Source organism: Zonotrichia leucophrys, chromosome 2 (assembly GCF_028769735.1).
Source record: "Zonotrichia leucophrys gambelii isolate GWCS_2022_RI chromosome 2, RI_Zleu_2.0, whole genome shotgun sequence".
In the NCBI taxonomy this organism is placed as follows: domain Eukaryota; kingdom Metazoa; phylum Chordata; class Aves; order Passeriformes; family Passerellidae; genus Zonotrichia; species Zonotrichia leucophrys.
In genome coordinates this window covers 26,568,725-26,591,661 of record NC_088171.1, presented here as the reverse complement: position 1 = coordinate 26,591,661, position 22,937 = coordinate 26,568,725, and the positions used below count along the sequence as shown (strand labels likewise).

At 36.2% G+C, this 22,937-nt stretch overlaps 1 protein-coding gene across 1 annotated transcript in view; it reads left to right on the top strand.

Annotated features, from left to right (window-relative positions):
- Positions 1-22,937, top strand: part of COL28A1 (collagen type XXVIII alpha 1 chain) — a 58,515-nt gene that overhangs the window by 11,926 nt on the left and 23,652 nt on the right. Inside the window, exons 11-22 of the mRNA XM_064703301.1 lie at positions 4,808-4,876; positions 6,319-6,387; positions 8,381-8,449; positions 9,387-9,455; positions 10,211-10,279; positions 10,799-10,867; positions 12,195-12,263; positions 13,236-13,307; positions 15,172-15,240; positions 15,805-15,876; positions 16,451-16,519; positions 19,316-19,384. Of these exons, the coding sequence (XP_064559371.1) occupies positions 4,808-4,876; positions 6,319-6,387; positions 8,381-8,449; positions 9,387-9,455; positions 10,211-10,279; positions 10,799-10,867; positions 12,195-12,263; positions 13,236-13,307; positions 15,172-15,240; positions 15,805-15,876; positions 16,451-16,519; positions 19,316-19,384 (834 nt within the window). The remainder of the gene's footprint in view (positions 1-4,807; positions 4,877-6,318; positions 6,388-8,380; positions 8,450-9,386; positions 9,456-10,210; positions 10,280-10,798; positions 10,868-12,194; positions 12,264-13,235; positions 13,308-15,171; positions 15,241-15,804; positions 15,877-16,450; positions 16,520-19,315; positions 19,385-22,937) is intronic.

Genomic DNA, 22,937 nt, shown 5'->3' with positions numbered 1-22,937 from the left:
CTAACTTGAAATACCAAAAGAAATACTATTCACGTCTGTGCTTTTTATTTTCTTAGACATTTGCTTCACTTTAAGGCACTCTTCAACTTTGTCAGCCATCACATATTATATATACTGTAATATAAAATAAAAACTTGGATCAAAGTGTACCTCATTCAGCTGTAAAACTTAAAGAGAATTACAAAGAAAACCAATAGGAAAAAATTCGCACAGAGATAATTAATTTAATTTGCAGAGCACCAATTTATAACCCTGGATCTAAGGTAAAGGCACTCAACTCTTGTCATACTGCAGCTTATATGAGCAAGAAACTCAGATTTTGTGTTCCTTGTCTCCCTAAGAATTCAAGGGTGGCCCATGATATGATTTTGCTGGATGATTCAACAATTTCCAAAACACAGAAGACACTATCTCACTTAGTAAAATACTAAAAATAGAAGAAACAGAAAGCTGGCAAAGAGAAAAGCCATGCTACTGTTGGTTCTGCTCTGTTAATGTAATATGGTCCATCATAAGCAGTAATGACCATAAAGATTATCCAGTAAGAATCCCATCTGTTGTCTGACTTTCCCAGTAGTCTGATTTCTGTCATTTTCCTACTTAGGTTCTACATATCTCTTAACTCAGTTGGTTAATACAATTCAAAAGCATCTGAACTGGTTACTTCATGCCTTTTGCTGGATTTGCCAACATATTGTTGTGTTCTCATTAAAATACAGTTTTGCCCTTCAATAGCAATACAACCCTGGAAAAATCCAACATTCTAAGACAAAAAGACTTATGTCGTCTTGATTTCCTCTCCAGGAAAGAAACAGAATCATCATGATTTTTATGGAAAACAGAGTTCTAGTAATCAATATAGCATTTTCACAAAGCTGAATTGGGGTCCCCCTAGTATTCTCAGTGTTGGATAAAAAAATTCTTTTAGACATGCATATATCTATTGATTTACTCAGACTAGTTGACATTTTTTTGTCTTTTTTAAATTTATTTTCAGATGCTTAACTAATATTTATTTCAAAAAACCCAAGCCAACAACAATGTATTCTATGCTATAGCACCAGTAATGTTCCATAAGAGTAAATTCAAGGTAATTTTTGAAGATTTTTTTTTTTAGTGAGGACAATAATAGTGACTATTCACAAATTTCAGTGAATAAATTACAAACTGAATTATATGGTAACAGATTATAAAATTGAGTCATGAAATCCATTTATGACCTGTGTTCCACTTATAAAAAAGTGATGAGCAGGGAGTACTTATTGTTTCAGAATTGACATGGGGTTTATTTAAACTCTTGAACCAGCTCCTAGATATAAAATGCATGTTTCTAGAGATCACAATATGTTCATGGAAAGGCTGAGAATGATGTTCTTAAAATCCACTGCTGTAGTAAGGAACCTTTCTGGAAAATTTGATTTGCGTAGTAAGATTTTCAATTAACGGCTAAAGTTTTATGAACAGACATATATTCAAACTTCTAAGGAAAAGGTTAAGTTTGAATGTGGATATTCAAAGCAGTTTTTCCCATAAAATTATCCTGGGACAATTCTGTAAAAAATCCATCGTTGCATATTTTCCTGAATACATTTCCCAGAACAAGCTGCTATGGGATCTGCTTCTTCTCTGATGACATATGAATTCTTTCCTCACTTATGTGGCAAGTTGCAACTTTCCCAGAAGACTGGGAAAAAGTCCAATTTTCCTTTGAACAAGTTTAGTTCCTAGATGTCTCAACTAAGAAATACAAAATATCAAGAATATCTGTTAAAATATCTAAATCTATTTGCATTGTTGTTGCCAATGTTCACTTTAAAGATAAAATCATTAAATTTGAAATATATTTTTTTTACTGTTGCTTAATCATTATCACATTGTAGACTGAAATACAGAGTGTTTGTGTTCCTTACAGTATGCGTGGGCTTTCTGAAAAGGAAATAAATTATTTATGCTGGCACTAACTGGAACTCATCCTAACATAATGAACAGTGAGGGGGAGTGGATGGTGAGTTTTTTGGGTTAGACTGTTAGGTATGTTCCAGGCTTAAATGGTACAATTTCAATATGTAGAAATATTAAGCTCACATCAAGTGTAATTTTCCTTCCCATTGCTCAAGATGATACTACATGACACCTGAAGGAAAATCCCAATAAGGGGAGAAGAAAGAATGTGAGCAAAGCATTGAACAAAGACAATTATTACCAAAAAGCTTTTTGGAAGAGCAGACTTTTCTGTTTACATATATACATAATGTAATATTATTGCCAGAACTTCATGGTTTTCATAAATTCCACATTACCTGTTGCACCAAGACCACAGAAGATAAAGCTCAGATTTTTTTAATAGCCATTTGAAGTTTGAAACATTCTGTCCTTAAAAAAGACTGAATCATTTAAGTTTCCAAGTTTTGCATATTGTCTGCTAGAAGGTTGAGTTTCTTTCTCCATTAATATTCAGGCATCCTCTTCTATCCATAAAAAAGTGTGCCACAGAACAATATTTTCATATTACCCTACATGACTTTTATCACAAAGCTTCTTACTCTCCCTACCCCATCACGTAACAGTACCATGCCTGCAGCAACAGCTCTTGCGAGGCACATGACACCAGTTTCTGGAAGGAAAAAACTGTGTCATGTTTTTATCATAGTTAAAAAATAGAGCTTTTGGAAAAATATTAACTTCAGCAGGACTCCCAACTGCATTCAAGGCATGGCTCTGTCATGTGGGTAAACTTGCAAAGTGAATTATTTGTGATAGGAAGCATCCCTCAGAGTTAATGTCCCTGGGAAATTCTGTCAGGGACTGTCAACATAGACAGGAAATGTAATGTCCTTTTGGGTGACAGGAAAAAAGATTGGAGAGCACTTTCTAAGTACAATCAAGGGGGTTGGCTTATTGTTTCAGCTGAGGGATGAGCCTGTATTTATCATTTTTCAGCATGCAACAAGTTCCTTAACCATTTCAGAGGTTTTGTTCTATCAGCTGGAGGCAATGTGCTGAGTGGCATTTGCCATGCCCAGGGCATAGTGGTGCTGTGTACAGCTGAAATACTTTTTGTTTTACCTGATGGATATTTTTAAAAATATATTTTCAACTTCACATATTTTTTGGATTCATTCTGGATTCATACATCCTGGCATGACAGAAATTTCAGCCTGCCTTCTCCATTGAAGAAGCAAGGATTGTGGATTGGAGCAGCTAATGCTTAGCATACTGCCTTGCCTTGCAGCAGCCTGTGCCTGTTCCTTTCTGTCTCTGGCATCTCTTGCATCCATCCCTGTCCATCCTAAACTGTCTCCAGGCCCTGAAGCTGCACAGAGCTAAACCAGTTAATGTGGCTTGTCAAGTGGAAAGGTACTGAGGCCAGAGTTGGTGCTGAGGCAAGGAAGCCTATGGGCTGAAAGGCAAAACTTCATAGGCACCAGGCTGTAGGAAGCACAGAAGATGGGTTGTTTGAGGAATTTTTGTTGTTTTTGTTTGATCACTTTCAAATGAACACATCAGGAAAAACATAGGTATGGGGAAAACTGGTAAATTTTCAGTTGGCTTTATATCAGTAAAAATTTCATTATTTATGATAATATATTATGTATACAAATGAACTAAATTGTGACTCTGGTCCAAAGGTTTAATGAAAATATTATTAGGAAACCCAAACAATGAGTTCTATCTAGGAAGACAGTCAACCTTTTAGCTATGTTCTGTATTTTTACAATATCTGCATGCACAGAATCCATATTAACATGATATCAATTGTTGTTAATACCTATCAGTATTCTATGTGGAGATATGCTATTCCACTGAGTGACAGCAGTTTTGTTTGTGCCTTTTAAAACATAACTTCCCCTGGTGCTGTATCGATTTATTAGATTATGAACATGTGCCAGCAAATCTTGCATTTTGAATGTCCTAAATTTCCAAATTATTATACTGTTCTGTAGTGGAATTAATTTAAGTCTGGGCATCAAGTTCCATGTTATTCTAGATCTAAAGCTGCAGCAGCAGCACTACAAGTGCATAGTTATCAGAAATTAAGCTTCAAGAATAGTCTATTTACCTCTGCTGTATCTTTACTTATATGAATCTTAGCTTCATTCTTTGGCTGATTAAAAACTGATTGATTTTGTGAGGAAATGTAATTTTTTGCACTTTTTTTAACTTCTCAAGTGCAAAATTCTCATTGAAAGGTTGCAGAACTCAGCATATAACATTTATAAGTAAATAAAAGTTTCAATCCCAAAAAATTAACACCTCTCCACAAAACAAACACATTTTGGTAAAAAGAAAATCAGTAACTATGTGGCTGTGTTGGCTTTGTTAGGAACACGTATACTGGAGAAAATGAGAAGAAAAAGCTGTAGTCAAAGATAGCAATAGGAACAACAGTCATGCTATGTGTGCATTTGTTGTAACAGTAAGAACCTTGAGTGCAATGGAAGCTTAAGCACTGCTTCATTTCCAAATACCATCTTTCTATCAAGAAAAGTCTGTGGAAGCACTGAAATATTGGATGAAAGATGGAACCAAAAATAGAACAAAAAAAAAGGGTTTTTTTAAATTTTAATCTTTCATGACCCATATAAAAGAGTGACTATATAAAATTATTATATCTTGTATAGACAGGATATTGGCCTTGCTTCTAATCTAAACGTATTTAAGACAGGTTTAGATTGTTTTGTATATTTGTTTTTTACTTGAAAAATGTATTTCTCTAGCCCTAAATGAGGCTTTGGAATGACACTCTGTCAGAATTTGCCTAAACTTCTCTTCATACTAATAGTTTCTTTCCATTTTTTCTCTTAAGGGAGAACAAGGCCCTCCAGGTCCCTATGGTCCTGCAGGACCCGCTGGCATTGGAGAGCCAGGACCCAAGGTAACTCTCAGAAATGTGTTTCTAAAATGATAGCTCTGGATAGTCATTGTTTTGAATTAAATTTTTCACCTACAGTTTTATCAAAGTCAAAATCTTGTCACTGATTGACAGGTTTTTGTATTCACGTAGGATAGAGATAAAAGACCTGCTTTTCCAGCAACTCTTGAATTTCATGATGATCCTATTGATAGAAGTTAGAAACAATGCCATTTAAATGAGGGTTACCTGTGTGAGATAATTTTCAAGCACTAGCAGATGCTTGCACTAATGAGTAAACTACATTTCCAGGTATAGAAATGCATCTCAGTCACTGTGATATATGGCCAAGTGAGAGATTTGCCTTGTCATTCACTAGGGAACAGATGTTCACAAGATTCTCAGCAGCATTTCATCGCAGCATTCTCGTAGCATTTCATTCCTCCATCTCATTTTACTGCAAGAGACTAGAAGGTGGAATCCAGTCTTGGAAAAGTCATGTCTGCCTATGCTGGCCAGTCAGATCTTCTCATGGAAAACTACAAAAGCATCTGCATAAGGAAACATGATTCCTTATTTACAAGTTTTGTCAGAGACCTGCATCTCAGAGTCAGACATATGTAAATTGGGCAGAACCGGACCTCACTCTAGTTCTAGTGCTGAGTCTCTGGTGTAGCTTTCTGCCATCTTTTCCCTATGGTTTGGATCCAAAAGACACCATCTAACAGACTTATACTTTTTCGCTTTTCTGCTCTAATTTGTACATTCATTGAATTCCTGCATATTTCTTGTGCTGTAGGGCAGACCCCATAACACAGAGAGGGTTTATGAGCTCAGAAACCAGTACTTTGCCATGTAAAAGGAGCAACACTCGGTCCTTCCAGAAGGGAAAATAGTTTATGGAGAAGAAATATCACCCCCTGTCTCTTTACGCTTTGTAGAAAGATAAAAATCTCTGTGCCCTTATCCTTGAAGCACCCAGTCCTCAGTAAACTGGGGAAATTGTGAAGATTGTGATGCCTTGTAAGTAGAAGATGCAGAAACTGTACATCTCCTGGAGTTCCCATGCAATCCCATATTCCACTGAAGCAGGCTTCAATTCAAGTATCTAGATAGAGGCTACAGTGAGCATCCCTCACACCTGAGCATTCCTGCTTTGGTGCTGCAGCCAAATTTAGTCTGAGTTAACTCCCTCATCCATTTAATCTCTTAGACTTTGCAATTTTAAGCAGTTACCCCTTAGTCTTCAGTGCTGGAATGCAATCTTGGGTTTCAAGTATTAATAGAAAGGTACTTTCAAATATTTCTAGAACTTCATGTATGGGTCTTTTTCCTTTAGGAGAAGTTGCACGTTAGATTTCAAGCCTTTGTGGTGATGCCATTAAATCACCTATATATAAATGTCATGCTCTTCAAAAGTACCAAGTTGAATTGGGCTTGAACTTTCTAATTTTCTTTTTCACAAGGGTGCTGAAGGTCGAGAAGGTAGAGTTGGATTGCGAGGACCTCCTGGAATTGGTGAGCCAGGATTACCTGTAAGTCAGTGATATATGCATTAAGAATTTAAATGCAATAAAATAAGTCTTAGTGAGTGTAATTGATTGTCAGTAGTTGTATTGGCTACTGATTCCATAACTACCTTGTACTTAGTCTGGAGCAGCACAAGCTATTCCAGCCCAATACATCAGCAGCTGCATGTGGCTTGTCCAAGCAGGAGAATAAAACCCCATCTTTCACTCTAATTTTTTAAGATTTTCTAAGCCTTCTGATGTTGACATTCTTGTAATAAACTTTCTCACACACTTTCTGTAAATAACTAATTGTTTTGCATTCCTTTATAGAAGAAGAGAGAGTTAATAAACTGTTAATTTAACCAGTGTCATTAGAGAGGTGTCACTGTCACCTTCCAATCCACTGTCACTTTTGTAAAACTATAAATATTGGAGTCAGAAAATAAAACTTCCCTTTTTTTCCCTTCACCTTGAGAACAGTAGTGTGCTTGTGTCCTTTCATATCCTGTAGCGACACACATCCAAGTCAGTTTTGGGAAAATAATTTTTTTTAATATATGCATATATATATATATATATATATATATATATACTTCTACTTGTTTAAGTTGATGATACTCTTTAAAAATTGTCTACATTAAAATTTTAAGAAGTTGAAAATAAAAGAGATGAAACATCCCTAAACTCTTATGTGTAATTTGGATCCCATCAAGAACAAGGACCCAAATTGCATGCTTTTAATTATATTTTTATTCTCTGAATTACAGAATTTTGGCAAGCTCTTTATTTAATACTCAATGGCTGCCTTTTCTTACTTAAATGTAAAAGATGTATGGTTTTCTCGTTCATATGAAGCCACAAATGTAGATGGGTGTTAGATTAATTCTAGTATTTTTGAAAGTTGCTTTCATTTGTGAAAGATTATTTTTCTCACAAAAATATGTGGAAAACTTTTTGTTTAATCAAGGTTATCCTAAAAAATAGTTACTAGCTTTAAAAACTGAAAGTTAGCTGAGTTTTGCAAGAGGACAGAAAGTGTTAGAAAAATACTTATTTCTGTATTTGTTTAAATCAAAATTATCATTCTCTAGTGTTGCCTATATAACCTATTGGAATACGAATCCCAATATAACCAGTTAGATGGTGCCTGGGCCAGTTCTGACCCTCGCTGCTGGGCCAAAGGCAGCACTGTGGTGCTTTACCCCAGAGATACCTTGGCTGGCGGAGAGTGCAGCGGGGCACAAGACGCAAGTCCAGGCTTGTCAGGACTCCATTTACCTCAGGAGAGAGAGCTTCTGGCGATGGTGAAGATAAGAAAGGGAGTGGATTCTGCTAGAGGGTTATATCCAGATGTTTATTCCATGGGTGCAGAGGTCTGCACTGGGACAATTCCTCCAACAGAATCAGGCCGCATGGTCTCATTAACATTTTAAGCTCAGGGCAGGGGAAGGGGAGGGGACAGGTGAGCCACCAACCAGGTGAAGGGGCAGGGTCTCAAGGGACTAGGGACACCTATCACACGACGCCTTGCTGGTATGTTAGCCTGATTGACAGGGCACACTCAGCAAGGGGCGAGGGGGAAGGGAGAAGGTAAAACAGGACATTGCAACACACGGCAACAATAACCTGTCATTATGTAAAAAAAAAATGTTCAAATTGATGATTTTCATTGTGAAAATAATGAAATCATGTGAAATTATAGTGAATACATTTCACTGTAATACTAATCCTTTTATAAATAAATCTGCAGATGCATTTGAGTTATAAGAGTACACTCTTTCTATATTAATTATGTAATTCACATGAATTCAGCATTGTCTTATTCTATTCCAAATGACCCAACTAATGGTTGCTACAGTTCATTTTAATTGCTGGGGCTCACTCAGATATTGTGGAAGCATTTTCACTTCCCAGTTTCATAAGTGTTGCAAAATCTTGTACTAGTAAATTACATAAAATTTCTATAAAAAATTGAACAGCCTGGTATAGTTTGAATATATGTTTGCTTTTCTTTCAGGGACCACCTGGCCCTCCTGGTTCACCAGGTGAAAAAGGTTCGACAGGACAGGGCATTCCAGGACATAAGGTAGTTTTATGGAAATTACTTTCTTTAACATTGTGGATCAAATTTAAAGTAGTGTCTAAATTATTTAAGGCCACTGATAGTTCCATTGGTATAAAATTCTGGATGATGGATCTTGAATTTCTGAATCACTGTGCTCCCAGAATATCCCACTGATTTCAGAAATTCTATCCAGGTAATTACAAAAAAATTTGTACAGTTCCCCTCTATCAGTAGTAAGTTAATGATTCTCTTATTTATGTGTTTAATAAGAGAACTTCTTTTGATAGCCTTAGTGAGACAAACTGTCTTCCAGAAAACTACTGAGCTATTTGTGTTCTGTATTGGAAGAAGATATTCAGCAACTGCTTTCATTTTGCCTTACCATTTTGGGAAACTGAACGATGAGTTATATGAGTCTCTGTGGACAGTTATCACATTTAGGGCGCTTGCTAGGTTAATACATGTCAACTTCTTAAAAAAATGTACAAACAATAATTGTACAAACAAAATATATGAATAAATCATAACTGGGTTTCTCATCAAAATATATCCCTCTGTTTTATTGGCTTCAAGATTCTCTAGAGTCTTCAATTACTAAACCGAGGTTTTTCTTCCTTTTATGGAAATGGCATCAGTCACTTCCTTGCAGTCAGCCTGAACTGATCTCTTGGACTAGTGAGCATATTGTCATGTTTTCAAAATGTAACTTCCTTCCTCCTAGTATTTAATTTTCTCCTTTTGAAGTCCTATGTTCAAAAATATGAGTGCAGGTGAAGTATGTTATGATTTGTAACCAATTTCTTTTCTCTGATTTGTTAATTCCACTTATTATTTTTCTAGTTTGTATGTAAAGGAATGCATTTTTCCTCATTATCCACATTGTGATGACCTGTTTGTCTAAGACAGTGTTCTTTATAAGTTCCTAAGTAAAAGTTTCAAAACTATCATCGATTTCTAGGGTGAAAAAGGCTCTGACGGTGCCCGTGGTCCTGCTGGACCAAAAGGTGACCAAGTCAAAGGTGACAAGGTGAGGCATAGAGTATATTTATAATTGTATGTATAATCAATTATATTTATAGTTAAATTATGATTAAGTTTTTACAATATCACAACTATACAAAGGTATATTTTACCTGAATCTGAGCAGCTATGTTACACTGTTCCATGCAGCTCCATCAATGCAAGTAGCTGAGCCTGTTAATGTCAAATTAGGGCACTAATGACTCTATTCTATGCAGCTGGGAGTATGAGTGAAGAAATGTACTTTGTTTTTCCTCCTAAAATAATTTCAGAAATATTCTAGTTAAAATATTTTAATTTTTAAATAAATATTTTAAAATGCAAAAATCCCTGAGTCATCTAATCTAACGGAACAGGCAAAGAAACACTGATATTTTTAGGTTTTTGGTATACTCTGCAGCTGCTGTGTTTACATTTGTGAGTTTTTCTTCTGAGTATTGTGCAAAAAGATGTCTATATTTCTGTGTAAGACAATCTTTAAAATTTATCTCAGTATGTAAAGATGAGCTATGGATCCTTCTAATAATAAAATTACAGGTGTGGTCATCTAATGTTATAAACAAGATAGAGTTTGTAGGGAAGAAGGGGTACTATTTTCGTTAGATCAGTTTTCATAAGCAGAATTCCAGAGTTCCGTTTAATTCAGATAGAAGCAGCAGACTTAATACAGCTTGAATCCTGCTACTCTGTGTTTGGTTTAAATATGTTAATCAGATAGCATGGACTATTGCAATTTAGTTTTTGGGAGTACCTTTTCTATAGGGTGACCAAGGCCAGGTAGGACCACAGGGCCCACCAGGACCACCAGGACCAAGCCATCAAGGAAGGCAGGTAAGTCTACATTTTGGACATGTAATGAGCATTGGCATAAAGTTTTCATTTTATATTTTATCAGAGCTCTAATTTTAATGTAAAGACATTAAAAATCTCATCGTGATTTATTATTTTCAAAAGTATCAAACTAATTTTTAAGCAAAGCTTGTAAATCCAACTGATTTTGGCTGGTTTGAATGCTCTTAGAATCAAGCAAATGTAAATTTGGTCTAATCTGCATAATAATTTGCATAGGAGGTAAATCAGATAGCATTGCTTTGGCGGTGATATACATAAGAATTTTACAAGGATAAGTACCTATCAATTCTGAATGTCAAGTCCTTTGAAACTTGAACATGCCCTTTAGCAGTTGATAAACTGAAACATTCCAAAAGATCTTCTTGGTTCTGTTAATTTTGGAAGGAAGATTTCTTATAAAGATAAGATAAAATTGTTATTAACTGAAAGATGGACATGTGGTGATTTTCAGATGTGGAAGAGTGTAATGCACTAAAATTCACTTATTTTGCTTTATAGGGTGCACAGGGTCCACCAGGAAACCCTGGGGCAAAAGGCTCTCGAGGTTCTGGTTGGCCAGGACCAAAGGTAATGGTTCAGACATTGTTTTTTAAAAGCAGCACTGTCACAAAAGAGTATTTATCTTTTCCAGGCTTTTCAAAAAGCCTGGAAATGTGTTTGATGAGAAGAAAATGTAACTTTCTGGGAGATAATAATTCCTTTTGCATCTTAGAAAGAAAGCCATCCATGTTATCAAGATCTTCCCCAAATGGAATATATGGCTTCTACCTGCTTAGAATTAGCCCTTAGCCTTTGTGAATATGAATTTCTGTTTCTAAAGCAACACATGTTTTTAAGAAGACGATATTTCAGACATCTTTGTGTCCAATGAGTTTGGTGCCACATATAGGCTGTGTTCAAGTAAATCATTTTACCAGTTTAGCTTTAGTTCACTGGTGGTTTTGAGACTTCAGGCTAATCCCACCACACCTTCAGCCTGGCCTTCAGCCTTCGATGGTTGTCATAAGAAAGAAACAAAACCAAAGACAGAAAGACTGGGACAGAAAAAAGAAATAAAGTGTACCTAGCTGACCCTGCACTGCAGAAGGAGGGGAAGCTGGAAGAGAACACAAAAGTGAGGAAAACAATTATTGCTGTGAAAGCCCAGGCCTCTAGTGGTACAGTGTCAGGTGAACACTGTCAGACAAGGAAAGGGGAATTGCTGAAATATGACAAGACCAAATGGAATGAACTGATGAACTGTAAATCAGGAGTGTTCTTAGTAATCACCTTGATTTTTAAAGGGAAGATATTAGTCAGTGTAGAAAAAGCATGAGAAAACCAGTAATTTTATTCTGGGTATAATTTTGAGATGTAAGCAGCAGTTAAAGTAGCAATATTTAATATTAATGTAGAGAAAGATAGGCACCTGTGAAACATGTTATGTGGTAGGCCAGTTCTCTTCAGGTGATAAAGCAAAATTGAAAAATGGAATTCCTATCTCTTTAACTGTTTTAGAACTACAGGAGAAAAGAATTAGGAGGCTAAAACTTCCCTTAAGCAGGACCTCTGATTTTTCTTTATTTGGACTAATTTTTTATTCAGGGACCAAGGAGTTTTTGAGGTAGTCCTGTACAGTAAAAAATAAAATGCTTTGAAGCATAAGGAATAAAGCTGGAGTGATTCACTTCAACTTTCTGCCCACGGCAGGGTTAAATGAAATAGATGCAGTCCTACAAGTTACAGGGGATTTTAAAGAACATTATTTTCCAGTTGAAATCTTGACCACTTAGGATCATAGAATTGTAGAATGTCACCACATCCTCCTCTCTCAGTAAGCAGCTAATTAAATTGTGCAAAAGTCAATGAAGCCAAAGTGTGTTTCTCTATTAAACTAAAGACTTTTTGTTGCTAGGGTGAACCAGGTACAGCTGGACAAAAAGGAGAACCAGGACTTCCAGGAATTAGCTCATCGGGAATTAAAGTGAGCCTGCTTTTATTTTTAATTGTTCTTTACATGGTCTTTTAATTCTTCCACTAATTGCTGATAAACCAAGTAGAAGATTTTTTGGTATAAATGAACTGTGGTCAAAATAAGAAGGAATTTCAGTGAGGGTTGTAAAAGCATTGCCACTACCATAACTGGAAAAAAAGTTTCCCCCTAATCTTTTCTAAATTAGTGGGGTCTTTCCAGGGCCTGTTAGAAAGGTTGCTAACTCTGTCCGCCTGTTTTTTCTGATGGGAAAAAAAAGCCAGTCTGTGTCAACAGGGTTGTCAGTGTTACTGCCTGCGTGTTGGAAGTGTTGTAAAAAACTTAAAGCTTTGGCTTCAGATGCCATTTTGGAGACTGTTAACCATATCTTTAGTGACTTAAGTAGGGCTTCCAAAATCAGGTAAGGTGGCACATACATCTTATTTTTAATGATTTTTTTCCTTGGATCATTAAAGAAATGCTTGACAGGACTTCTTCTTATGAATTCTTTCAACTCCTTCTGGTAAATGTTAAAAGTAATGCCTTGGTCAATTTGTATAAATGATGAGGGGTTAGTGTCCAGTCAATTATTGGACATTTTTGGTTAATCATCCTTTAAGTCCCAGATTTTTGACTTAGCAAGTGAATTATGTTCATATAACATTGTTATTGTGCACAGACTAACAAATAGTATTCAGTCATGGTTTTATTCACTGAATAAATACAAATTTATTTAATACAAGTCCAAGATTTATGAAATAGGTGGGAAACTTGGAGAGAAATTTCAAATACTTACTTTATGGGTATTAAAAATTAGTGTGTCTATATAGTATTTAACTTACTGGAAATAACAACCTTTATTTGAGGAAAAATGCTATTTATCTTTAATTAAGATTTAATTAATTTTCACAAACCGTTGAATCCATTTTACAGAATAAATGATTTTTTTAAATATGCAGATGTAACAATTTTTTCTTCTTTAAGGGAGCTACAGGTCTTCCAGGAACCCCAGGAGAGAAGGGGGTGAAGGGAGAGAAAGGGTTGACAGGGAACAAGGTAAGGAAATATATTTTACCACATGTAAAAGGTGTACTAAAAGGGTGATGAAGGAAGAACAGAATATTTGCAGGTTTGCAGTGGAGTTCACCCTTGAGGAAAGCATATGCCAGGGATAAGGAATTGGGTGAGATATGTCCAACAAACTCTACTTACAGTGGTTACCCGCTGAATGAGCAACTGAGCTGCAGGCAAGCAGCCCTGGCTTTTGTGGGTAACTAACTACTGTCACATGTCACAATCTCCTTGGAGAGCAGACAGCTCATGGCTTTAGCCTGTTCCTCGTGGTCTGCTCAGGTCTTTCCTGACTGAGGAGTAATGCTGCACCCGTGGGACTTAGGGCATCTCACAGGGTGCTGAGCTGTGGCTGCAAGCTGCCAGCTGTGGTGCAGGACCCTGCACAAACAGCTGAACCCAGGGCTCTTTGTTCTCAAGGGAAACTCTGAGGATCTCGGAGAAACTCCACCACATTTGGAAAAAGAAGCATCCATTTCAAAATGGCAGACAGTAATTTAGAGGGGTGCAAAGCAGAGTGGCCAAAATAGTAATTTTAGAGAAAATGAAATTAAAGCTTTTAATTGTACTCTTTATCAAATGAATGAGCCACTGAGTAGGCAAAAGTCGGTGCTTTGCATTTTTAACTGCTGCTGAGATTCCAGGTGCCTCCATACAGCTACTGTGCAGTTCTTACAAGAGGGTAGCAGCTGGCTGACATGTAGAATTGATAAACTAAGCATAATTTGGAGTAAGAAAATCAGCATTTTTGACTGCGGGCTTTAAATCAGAAAATATTTGAATTGTAATAAATATTACTATTAAGAATGCAACTTCACATTTTGGTCACCTAAAAGTGCAATACCAGTCAGACAAGCTCCAGCCTGAAGTGGTAAGCCTTCCACTGTGAGAAAATAATTAGCATTTCTGGTGATACTTAATTATATTTTTAAAATTTGTATCATCCCCTGCTCAAAAAGTAAGATTCCAGTGTATCAGAAGTGCATCAGCATTAAGAGTAAATGTTGGGTTAGAGTTACAGATGTTCAGGCTGGGTTTTTGGTCTTTTCTCTTGCATATTGCCTTTAGTCTGATGATTAATTCTGTTGTCACCTTTCTTGTTGCAAGCCACTGAAGGTAAAAATAGTAGAACTGAGCAGCTACCCTGGGTATTCAGGGCAGTGCACAGAACAGCTGGATGCCTGCAGTAAGTAGCATGGTGATATTACAGCAGTTATTTGCAGGTGTCTCACCATAGTGGGATCCAGACTGATGCCTATCAACAACAGGCTCTGTAATATCCCTTTCATCAACAGTTCAAATCAGAAATGGATTTTAACCTCATTTTAATCTACCTTTCACTCTCTAAATTACCTACAGGTATCCCTATATACTAATCTGGCTTGTATTATGCATAAATGTTTTGTAGGTAATGTTCCTTAATAGAATGTTTTGTGTGGGCTATTTTTGAGTTATTTAATGTAATGTTCCTGGCAAATATTTTCAGCCTGTATTGGCCACTGGCTATACATTGGTCTAAAATTGCTTCTCAGAATTGCTCCATCAAGACATTTTCTGTTAAGTTTGCAAGCATTTCTCTTCCTCTTATAAGTATATGCATGGAATCCTTCCTACAAAAGATTGATGTAGTTGCAAATGACACTATTACACATGTCTGTGAAAATAAGGACTATGAATGTAGGAGATTGCAAGGCTTTAAGAGACAGAATACTTTATTCTTTGGAGGAAAAAAAATAACCAGATATTTACTGACATTTTTGGCGAAAGTATTTATGCAAGCATTGTTTCTCATAAGTCTATCAGTAAAATTAACTACATGAAAAGTAATTAATAATTTAATCTCTGTTAGGGGGAAAAGGGAGAAGAAGGTCCAAGAGGCCCACAAGGACCCCCTGGCAAAGGACTTTTAGGTCAAAAGGTATGACTTGATGTGCATGCTGGGGAAATACTACAGACTTTTGTAAGAGTTTGGATTCTGACCTACTTTTTCATTCATTATATCATAAGTATCAATTCTATTTTAACGGATGATTTAGAAGGATTGAAGAGAGAGAGCAATGTGTAGTGTAGCCTGAACAAGTGCAGCAAAACCAGACCCTAAACACAGAGACTAAAGTTAATAGGGCAGTAGAGATTTCCTAAAAATTCAGTACAGAATTTTCATTAAAGTTCAGAACTGACAGATTAGCTTAGTGTGTTGATAGAGAGAGAGAAACTTAGAGAAATTAGAAGAATAGTTAGATATCTTTATATGAAATTAAAAGTCTGGAAATATGTATTAGTAGAGAGACAGCCTTTATCTCCCATTTCATATAATTTGAGACATTTGGGTCACATTCTAGAAATGAGCAGATTTCCTTTGGGGTGGAACATCTAAACGTATCTATGGGTTAATAATTATTGTCGTGGTTTGGGGTATTTCTGTAGCTGCAGCTGTGAATGAATCTTTACTGTGACTGAAAAAAAAGTTTGTTTTCTTCAGGGTGACCCTGGAGAAAAAGGATCCAAAGGAATGATTGGTCCTAAAGGACTAATAGGCCCAGCTGGACCAAAAGTAAGCTTGTTCTTCCATGGTAATGCTTCTCTTTGCATTTTATTAAAAAAGCTATGAAGCTTATGCAGTGTAAAAATTTCTCAAGCATCTGATGCTTATAGACTTACAGAACAAAGGGAAAGCAGAAATATTTCCATCATCTATCCTAAATGACACAGTAGTCTCAAGGAAAAAAAGAATAGTTAAAGATATAATTATATATAGTTATGCATGAGCACTAGTAAGCTAAACTAAAGTTGTCTGAGTGATTCTAACCATGAGTATTTCTGTTGTAATATTTTGTAAGTGTTGCTCTGAACGTATTATAAAGAAATTTAAATAATATGTGTTCTTGTTATTCCACTGGATTGTAAGCCAGACCAAAAAATTAATTAAAACTAAAAAAATTCAAATACACAGTTCAACCAATAGTTATTTAAAACATTAAATTTAGACCAGCTTTCATAAGAGCAATATGTTGATTTAAGTATTTTTTACAATATTGTTTGTTTTGCAGGTAGATCTATATTGTAGCTATTTTTAGTTCAGAAAGTCAAACTCTCTATTAAGTCTGCATTATACCATTGTGTAACAGGGTGATCGTGGAGAGACAGGACCCCCTGGTGTACCTGGACAATCTGTTTGGGGACCTCCTGGACCAAAGGTGACTATCTGATACATATTTCTTAGAGACCACAGATTGGAAATTTCTAGTGTACATTTCTGTCAAAATTAAAAGAATCTGGTTTAAGGAACTTAAAATTCCTTGTTGTAAGAACAAAAATACTGTATTTCAGAAACAGGGGCTATAAAGTATTAAAAATTAACCGTCAGTGTTAGAGGCCAGGACCTTTAACAGCATACTGAACTTGGTACACAATGATTTCCTCCTGAAGCCATTTGTTTAAAAAAAACCAAAAACATATTATATTTCTGCTTTGGTTGGGTCCCTCCTGTGAAATTAATTAGTTTGAAGTTGGTTTTTTTTCCAAATTTGCCATGTTTTTTGCTTCTTAAAATATGGCATTAAACTCCTGCCAGAATATGTTTATGCAAAGTTCTAAGGTGTTATATGCTGTTTTTTTCTGAGATGAGTGTTTGTACATCACTTCCAAATGAACAGCTGGCCTGTATGTCCTACTTGAAATGAAATGTCAGGTACAAGATAGCTAGGGCTTCATCCATCTCATTTTCTCTATGGGAAAAATGGACTTGAAATATCTGGGACTTGTCCTCTTGAGTAAAATAAGTGGATTCAGCAAAAAAAACCTTAACTTTGAAGGTTTTAAAAATATTTGAAAATTCAGTGATATTTGAATAATAAAGTACTTTTGTTACTTAAATTATTCTTGTTATAAAATTCAGTGATAATTAAATAATAAAGTACTCTTGTTACTTAAATAATTCCTGTTATAATATGTCAGGTAACTTCAAATTGAGTTGATATTTTTCACCTTTGGTGTTAGTTTTTAGAATCAGGGAATCATTATGCATATTGTATCATTCTGAAGCAATATCATCCCCATTTTTCTTCTTCCTTAAAAATATATATGCCTCACTCCACAAGTACAAGGGAGAGTATGATATATACAATATATCTGACATATACAGTCTGGCAATAGGACATCACAGAGGGATATTATGAGTTTTGAACTTGCTTGTGCATGGAGGAGAAAAAAAGACAAAAATGCAAAATGCTCAGGGTATTCCTAGAGTAAAAATATAATCATGTAGAAGAAAAAAAGAAGATTGTGAGATGCCCATATCTCCTGTATTGGTTTCAAGCCATAATAATGTGACAAAGTTTATTTGAGGAGAATACAGGTGACATGCAAAAAGACACAACTTGTATGAGGACAAGTTTCATTAAATGTCCTTTCTTTGTGTTTTCCCAGTTACTGTGGCATTTTTAAATAGACAAGTAAGGGAATCAAGGTTGTTCATTAATAAATTCATGCTGAAAAATAATTTTGTGGAGTTCCTTGTCTTTTTACCTATGATTTTATTCTGTTCAGTGCAGTTCATACAACTGTCATAGCAGATGGGTCATTATCCAAAATCAATGAAGTCTGCAGGAGTCTTTTGAAATTCTTCACTAAATTTTAGAGCAGGGCTTATAAGGGCAGTAGCTGCTGGAAAAACCCCAAGCATTTGGGTAATTATAAAATGCAAGTTGATTTTTTAAAAATATCCAAAAGTTTGTCTCTTCAGTTCCATCATAACTTATTTGATTTAAACAAATATCCACTATGTTTTGGACAGTTGATCAACAATGTAACAGACTACACAGGTCTGGTTTATCTTTCAGCTGTGGAAAGTACAATGATAACTATTAATTTTGTTCCTAAAACATCCTGGTGTCAGCAATTGAGAAGACAGACATGATAAATTTCTAATGCAGAGAATGTTTCTCAAAGCTTGGAGTTATTTCTGGGAGTCTGAGGTCTTTTGGGGACATCTCTAAGTATCTGAGATGGTGATTAGTGATTGATAGAGGTCTTACCTCCTGGGTAGCCATGGTTGTGTCCATTGGGAGTTTATTTCTTTTAAGCTACGCCCACATTTGAGGACTGGAGTTTTATTTCCCTTAACAATCATTATGCCGTTATTAATATGGTGACAGTGACGTTAGAACGCTGTTTTTTCTAATATTTCTTTGTCATGGTTACAGCTGCTCAGTGGTTTAGAGCATTAGAGCATTTCATTGCATTCCCTAGTGATTGTTTCCTGAAATAGTGGATGCTCTTCTCACTGAGAAATTGCAAGTGTTTCATTGCAACTTTAGATTTTCTTAGTAAGTTCCTTAATGTAGAGTGAAACATCTGTTTCCAAAGTTTAAACACCAGAAGGAGCCAAATTCTGTTCCATGAAGGGTTAACATAAGGAATGTGAGTTCTAAGCCTGATTGCTTTCCCGGAAAGCCACTGACAGAGCTGTTACCAAAGAGTTGAGCTGTGTAATATTTGTGGAAAACTCGAGTTTCTCCCTGAGACTTCAGACTATGGAACTTGCAATTTTGAAGTGCTCTGCCATTGCATCTATAGCCTTGCTAAACATACTCTGTCTCAGCACTTGTCTTTGAATTTCCTTGCTGTTCTCTTTGTGCTCTGACAGAAACAAGGTTCTGCAGCCTGCTTGTGGGCAAAAGCAGGCAGGAGCCACAGGTGCATCTGGCCTCTCAAAGTGAATTATGACATTCAACCTTCATCTGACAACTAAAGCCATCAAGTTATTTGTCAAGGTAGAACAAACTCTTTTACACAGCTGGGGAGAAGCAGAAGTGTGAAAGAGGTCAGAATCTAGGTAGTGAAACCTTCCTCTAGAAATGCTGGTTTCATGTTACCTAGCTCAAAAATTGTCTCTGTAAGAAAGAACTGAATACTTGTTCTTCTCTGTAAAACTTTTGAAGTTAAAACTGAATATAGTTAATATAATTCTGAATTTGTTTCTTTTTGCATAGGGGGATCCAGGATACCAGGGACCACCGGGAGATGATGGACTTCCTGGAAATTCAATAATGGGACCAACGGTAGGAGTTTTTAGACAAAAGATAGAAAGTAAATAAGTGTGAGACATATGCAAAACTCCTGTGAAAATATAGACACCACTTGAACCTTTTAAGTAAAGGAATTCGCTAATTCTTCAACTTTTCCATCATTCCATGTTATGTCTATTTTTAAAATAAACTTCTTATCTTTACAAAGAAGAAACACAAAATTGTATAGATAACTAGTCCAGTGTACCTCACCCTACAGCTTCCCATAGGAAGTCTTCATCAGGAACACAGTTCTTCAAATTCACCTCTTCCCCTCTAACACACTTTATATCATATTGTACTTCTGTCACTTGTCATCTGGGCTGCAACTTTCTTTAGGACTTCTGCCACTTCTGATAAGGGAGTATTTCAGGGAAAGGTACCATTCTTATGATCTCTCTTGCAGATTAAAATTGGGAACCTTCTTCAGAAACTTTTTTTTTTCCTTTACCATGTCTGCACATAAAATATTCTGCTCAATTCCATCACTTCACTTTGTGGAAATATAGAGAATAGACCCAAATTCAGAAATCAATTAGTGTATGCCAACCTATCACAATGTAGCTCAAAGTAAAGCCACTTAATTCAATAGATTTTGCATGATAATGTTTTACCAGTAGTGGTATTTACTCCTGGCTTGACACAGTTCTACCAGTACCTCTACCAGAGGATGCTGAATAGCACATTGAAGCATTCAAAAACTTTTATTTCTGATTTTTGAAAACTCCAAATTTCCTTTGTCTATAATATAGAAATTTCTTCACTCTATTATTCTTATAAAAAGGAGTGATGAACATGACTTAGTTGTGCAGTCGTATCCTTAATCAATTAGATTTTGATTATAATAGCTGTTTAATTTCATTTTTAATCACCATGGATGCAAGATTTATGTTTATATACATTTTTTGTTGTTGTTTTGAAAGAGTGTAGAAGCAACTATCTTCATATCATTACTTTGGAAAACTGCTTTAGTGTGGAGGCCCTGCCCTATTAGGGAAACTTCTAGGACATTTCCCCAGAAGAATTTACCACTGCCTTGGAGAATGCCTCACTCCTGAGAGAGAGTCGAAGGGGGCTTCTCCCATGATGCTCTGCAGTGTTATGTTAATCTGCCCTTTCCCCATAGGTCATTGCCTTTTACCCTGCCCTTTGTACTACCCCTGTGCCCCCAAATGATTGGCTGTGACCCCATACATAACCCAGGACCCTGCCCTGTTTGTTTGTCTTTTGTCCCTGGACTCCTTTGGCATGCCTCTACAATAAACCTTGCTGGAGCTCTACACAGAGACCCTTTCCCTCTTTCTTGGCTGACCTAGCTGTGGTGTGAGTGTGGATTGAGTGACTGTACTTGCCCAAGTGGCTTTCTCAGAAGATGCTTTCAGGAAGGAAGCAGCAAACACCATCCATTTTACCACACTGCTACACTTTAGAACCTGGCCTGGAAAGGCTGGAAAAGCAGATGAATTCATTTTGCAGACTATCTGTGGCACCAGGGGCATTTACTTTCTTACCAGTGCACTGACTTAGAGTGAGTCACTGTGATTTTCTCTTCCAGACACCACAAAACTGTGGGAAGCAGTAATCCCAGAATTGCTTCTAGGCCATTCCCTGTGTGACTGTTTAAAGAGCCCCAACAAAATAATCTGGACTGGAGAACTGTTTCTTATATAATATTTGGCTGTAGATTTGACCTAAGTAGATTTATAGCATTTATGGTTATGCTACTAATAGCTAGCCCAGACACATGACAAAATCCCAATTCTCACAGAAGAGAATGTGTTAGTATGTATTTGGTATTTACAGTGGCCTGCTGGGATTAAATGAAAACATCTGTTTGGCTGTTTTTTACTGTAGTGAGATTAGAAACAAAACCAGATATGAACCCATGATTTATGTTTTCCTTTCTTGTTAAATAAAAATGTTATCAAACATTTCTGAAACATTTCTAATTTTATTCACAGTTTAAGATCTATTGATATTAAGAATCAGGAAGAGGTGAAATTGAATTTCCATTATAAAGCTATTTATGATCTAGAAGCATGCTGGTTGTTTACATTTTTACAGAGGTGAATCAAAATTCCATCATTTGAAAATTGGGAGACATGAAGAGACATCTTCAAGAGCTGACACAGTTTGAATCTGGTGGTCAACATCTGTTTAAAGTCTCTCAGTGAAACTCTCCCATTGGGTTCGAGAATGGACGTGATTCATACAGGAATGACCTACTTTATAAAATTTAGTTAGGCATAAGGCATGCTTGGATCGCTATCTATATTTCATCTAAAGTAATTTCAGGGTTTCATCTTACCCAGAACATTGAGTCTACCTTGTCTTTCTTCATTTACCTACCTGCTAGCCTAAACCTATGATGTATAACTTAAAACATCTCTTCGATTTTTCTGATAGGACTAAATTGGTTAATAAGAATACATTATTTGTGTCTATGGTAGAGACATTCATGGGACAGGAGATTTTGGCCAAAAGTTTGCTTTAGCTGTATACCCTACTAAAATACAAGCTGGTTTGTTGTCCAGACATGGACATTGTATTCAGACAGACCATGTGCTGAGGTCTGAGCTGCTAACTGGTCTCTCTTCTTGATTTCTTGAAGTATTATATTATTGTAGAAATTTACAGGCACAATGCACAATGAAAGAACGGTTTTCTGTCCCTTGTATTTTCATTTTCCTTGTTATTTCCTTTTACTGGAGTAGACAGGGAAACATTCGCATATTTGTGTGTAATTATTCTTGAGGATATGTTGTACCTATGTACATCAACAACACTCAAGAAGTTGTTGACAGCTCTCTGCAGCTCTCTTTCATAGAGTGTATCGACATTTCTTGGTTCTGTGGGACAGAGCGAAGGGTGTGCAGCTCTCTCTGTACAGCCGCAATATCCATACTGTGCTCAGAGGGACCTACACTCATCCATGAGGATTTCCCATTGCTGGTGCTCTCACGTGAGCATCTACAGTACATACCTGCTGCATACCCTCAGAGATGCTTCAAAGCAACATGTTTTCTTCCTGGGTTCTGTGAACAGTCTATTTCAAGCTCAGCTAATTTTCTTAAAAAAAGTCAGGAAAACTCTCACTGGAGTGAGGAAAGAGGAAAAGTTTGCTATTTGCTTCTTGTCTGGCCATGAAAGGAAGCATTGAGGTTTTGCAGATGCACAAACCTTTTGTGGGAGTCGGTGGAAGGGTCAACAGAAGGAGTGATTGTCTCTTGATAAGAGAGCATTTTAGACTGCTCTTTTTCTTATAACTGTTGTATTTCTTTCTTTTCCTACTTTCACTTACAGAATGAAGTTTTGCTTTACTGTATGAGAGAACCAATGTGATTACTTGGAAGTGCAAAATGTGCACATATAACTTAAGGCTGGCATATCATGTTTCAGTATTCTGAATTCAGTTCTTATTGCTCAAACTTACCCCTAAACTGATAAAAGTTTGTTTTTGAAAATAAATTTAACTTTGTATGGGCTGAATACAAGTCAATGCTCTGGAAGTTTCTCTCTGCAACAACAAATCCAGAAATTAACAACT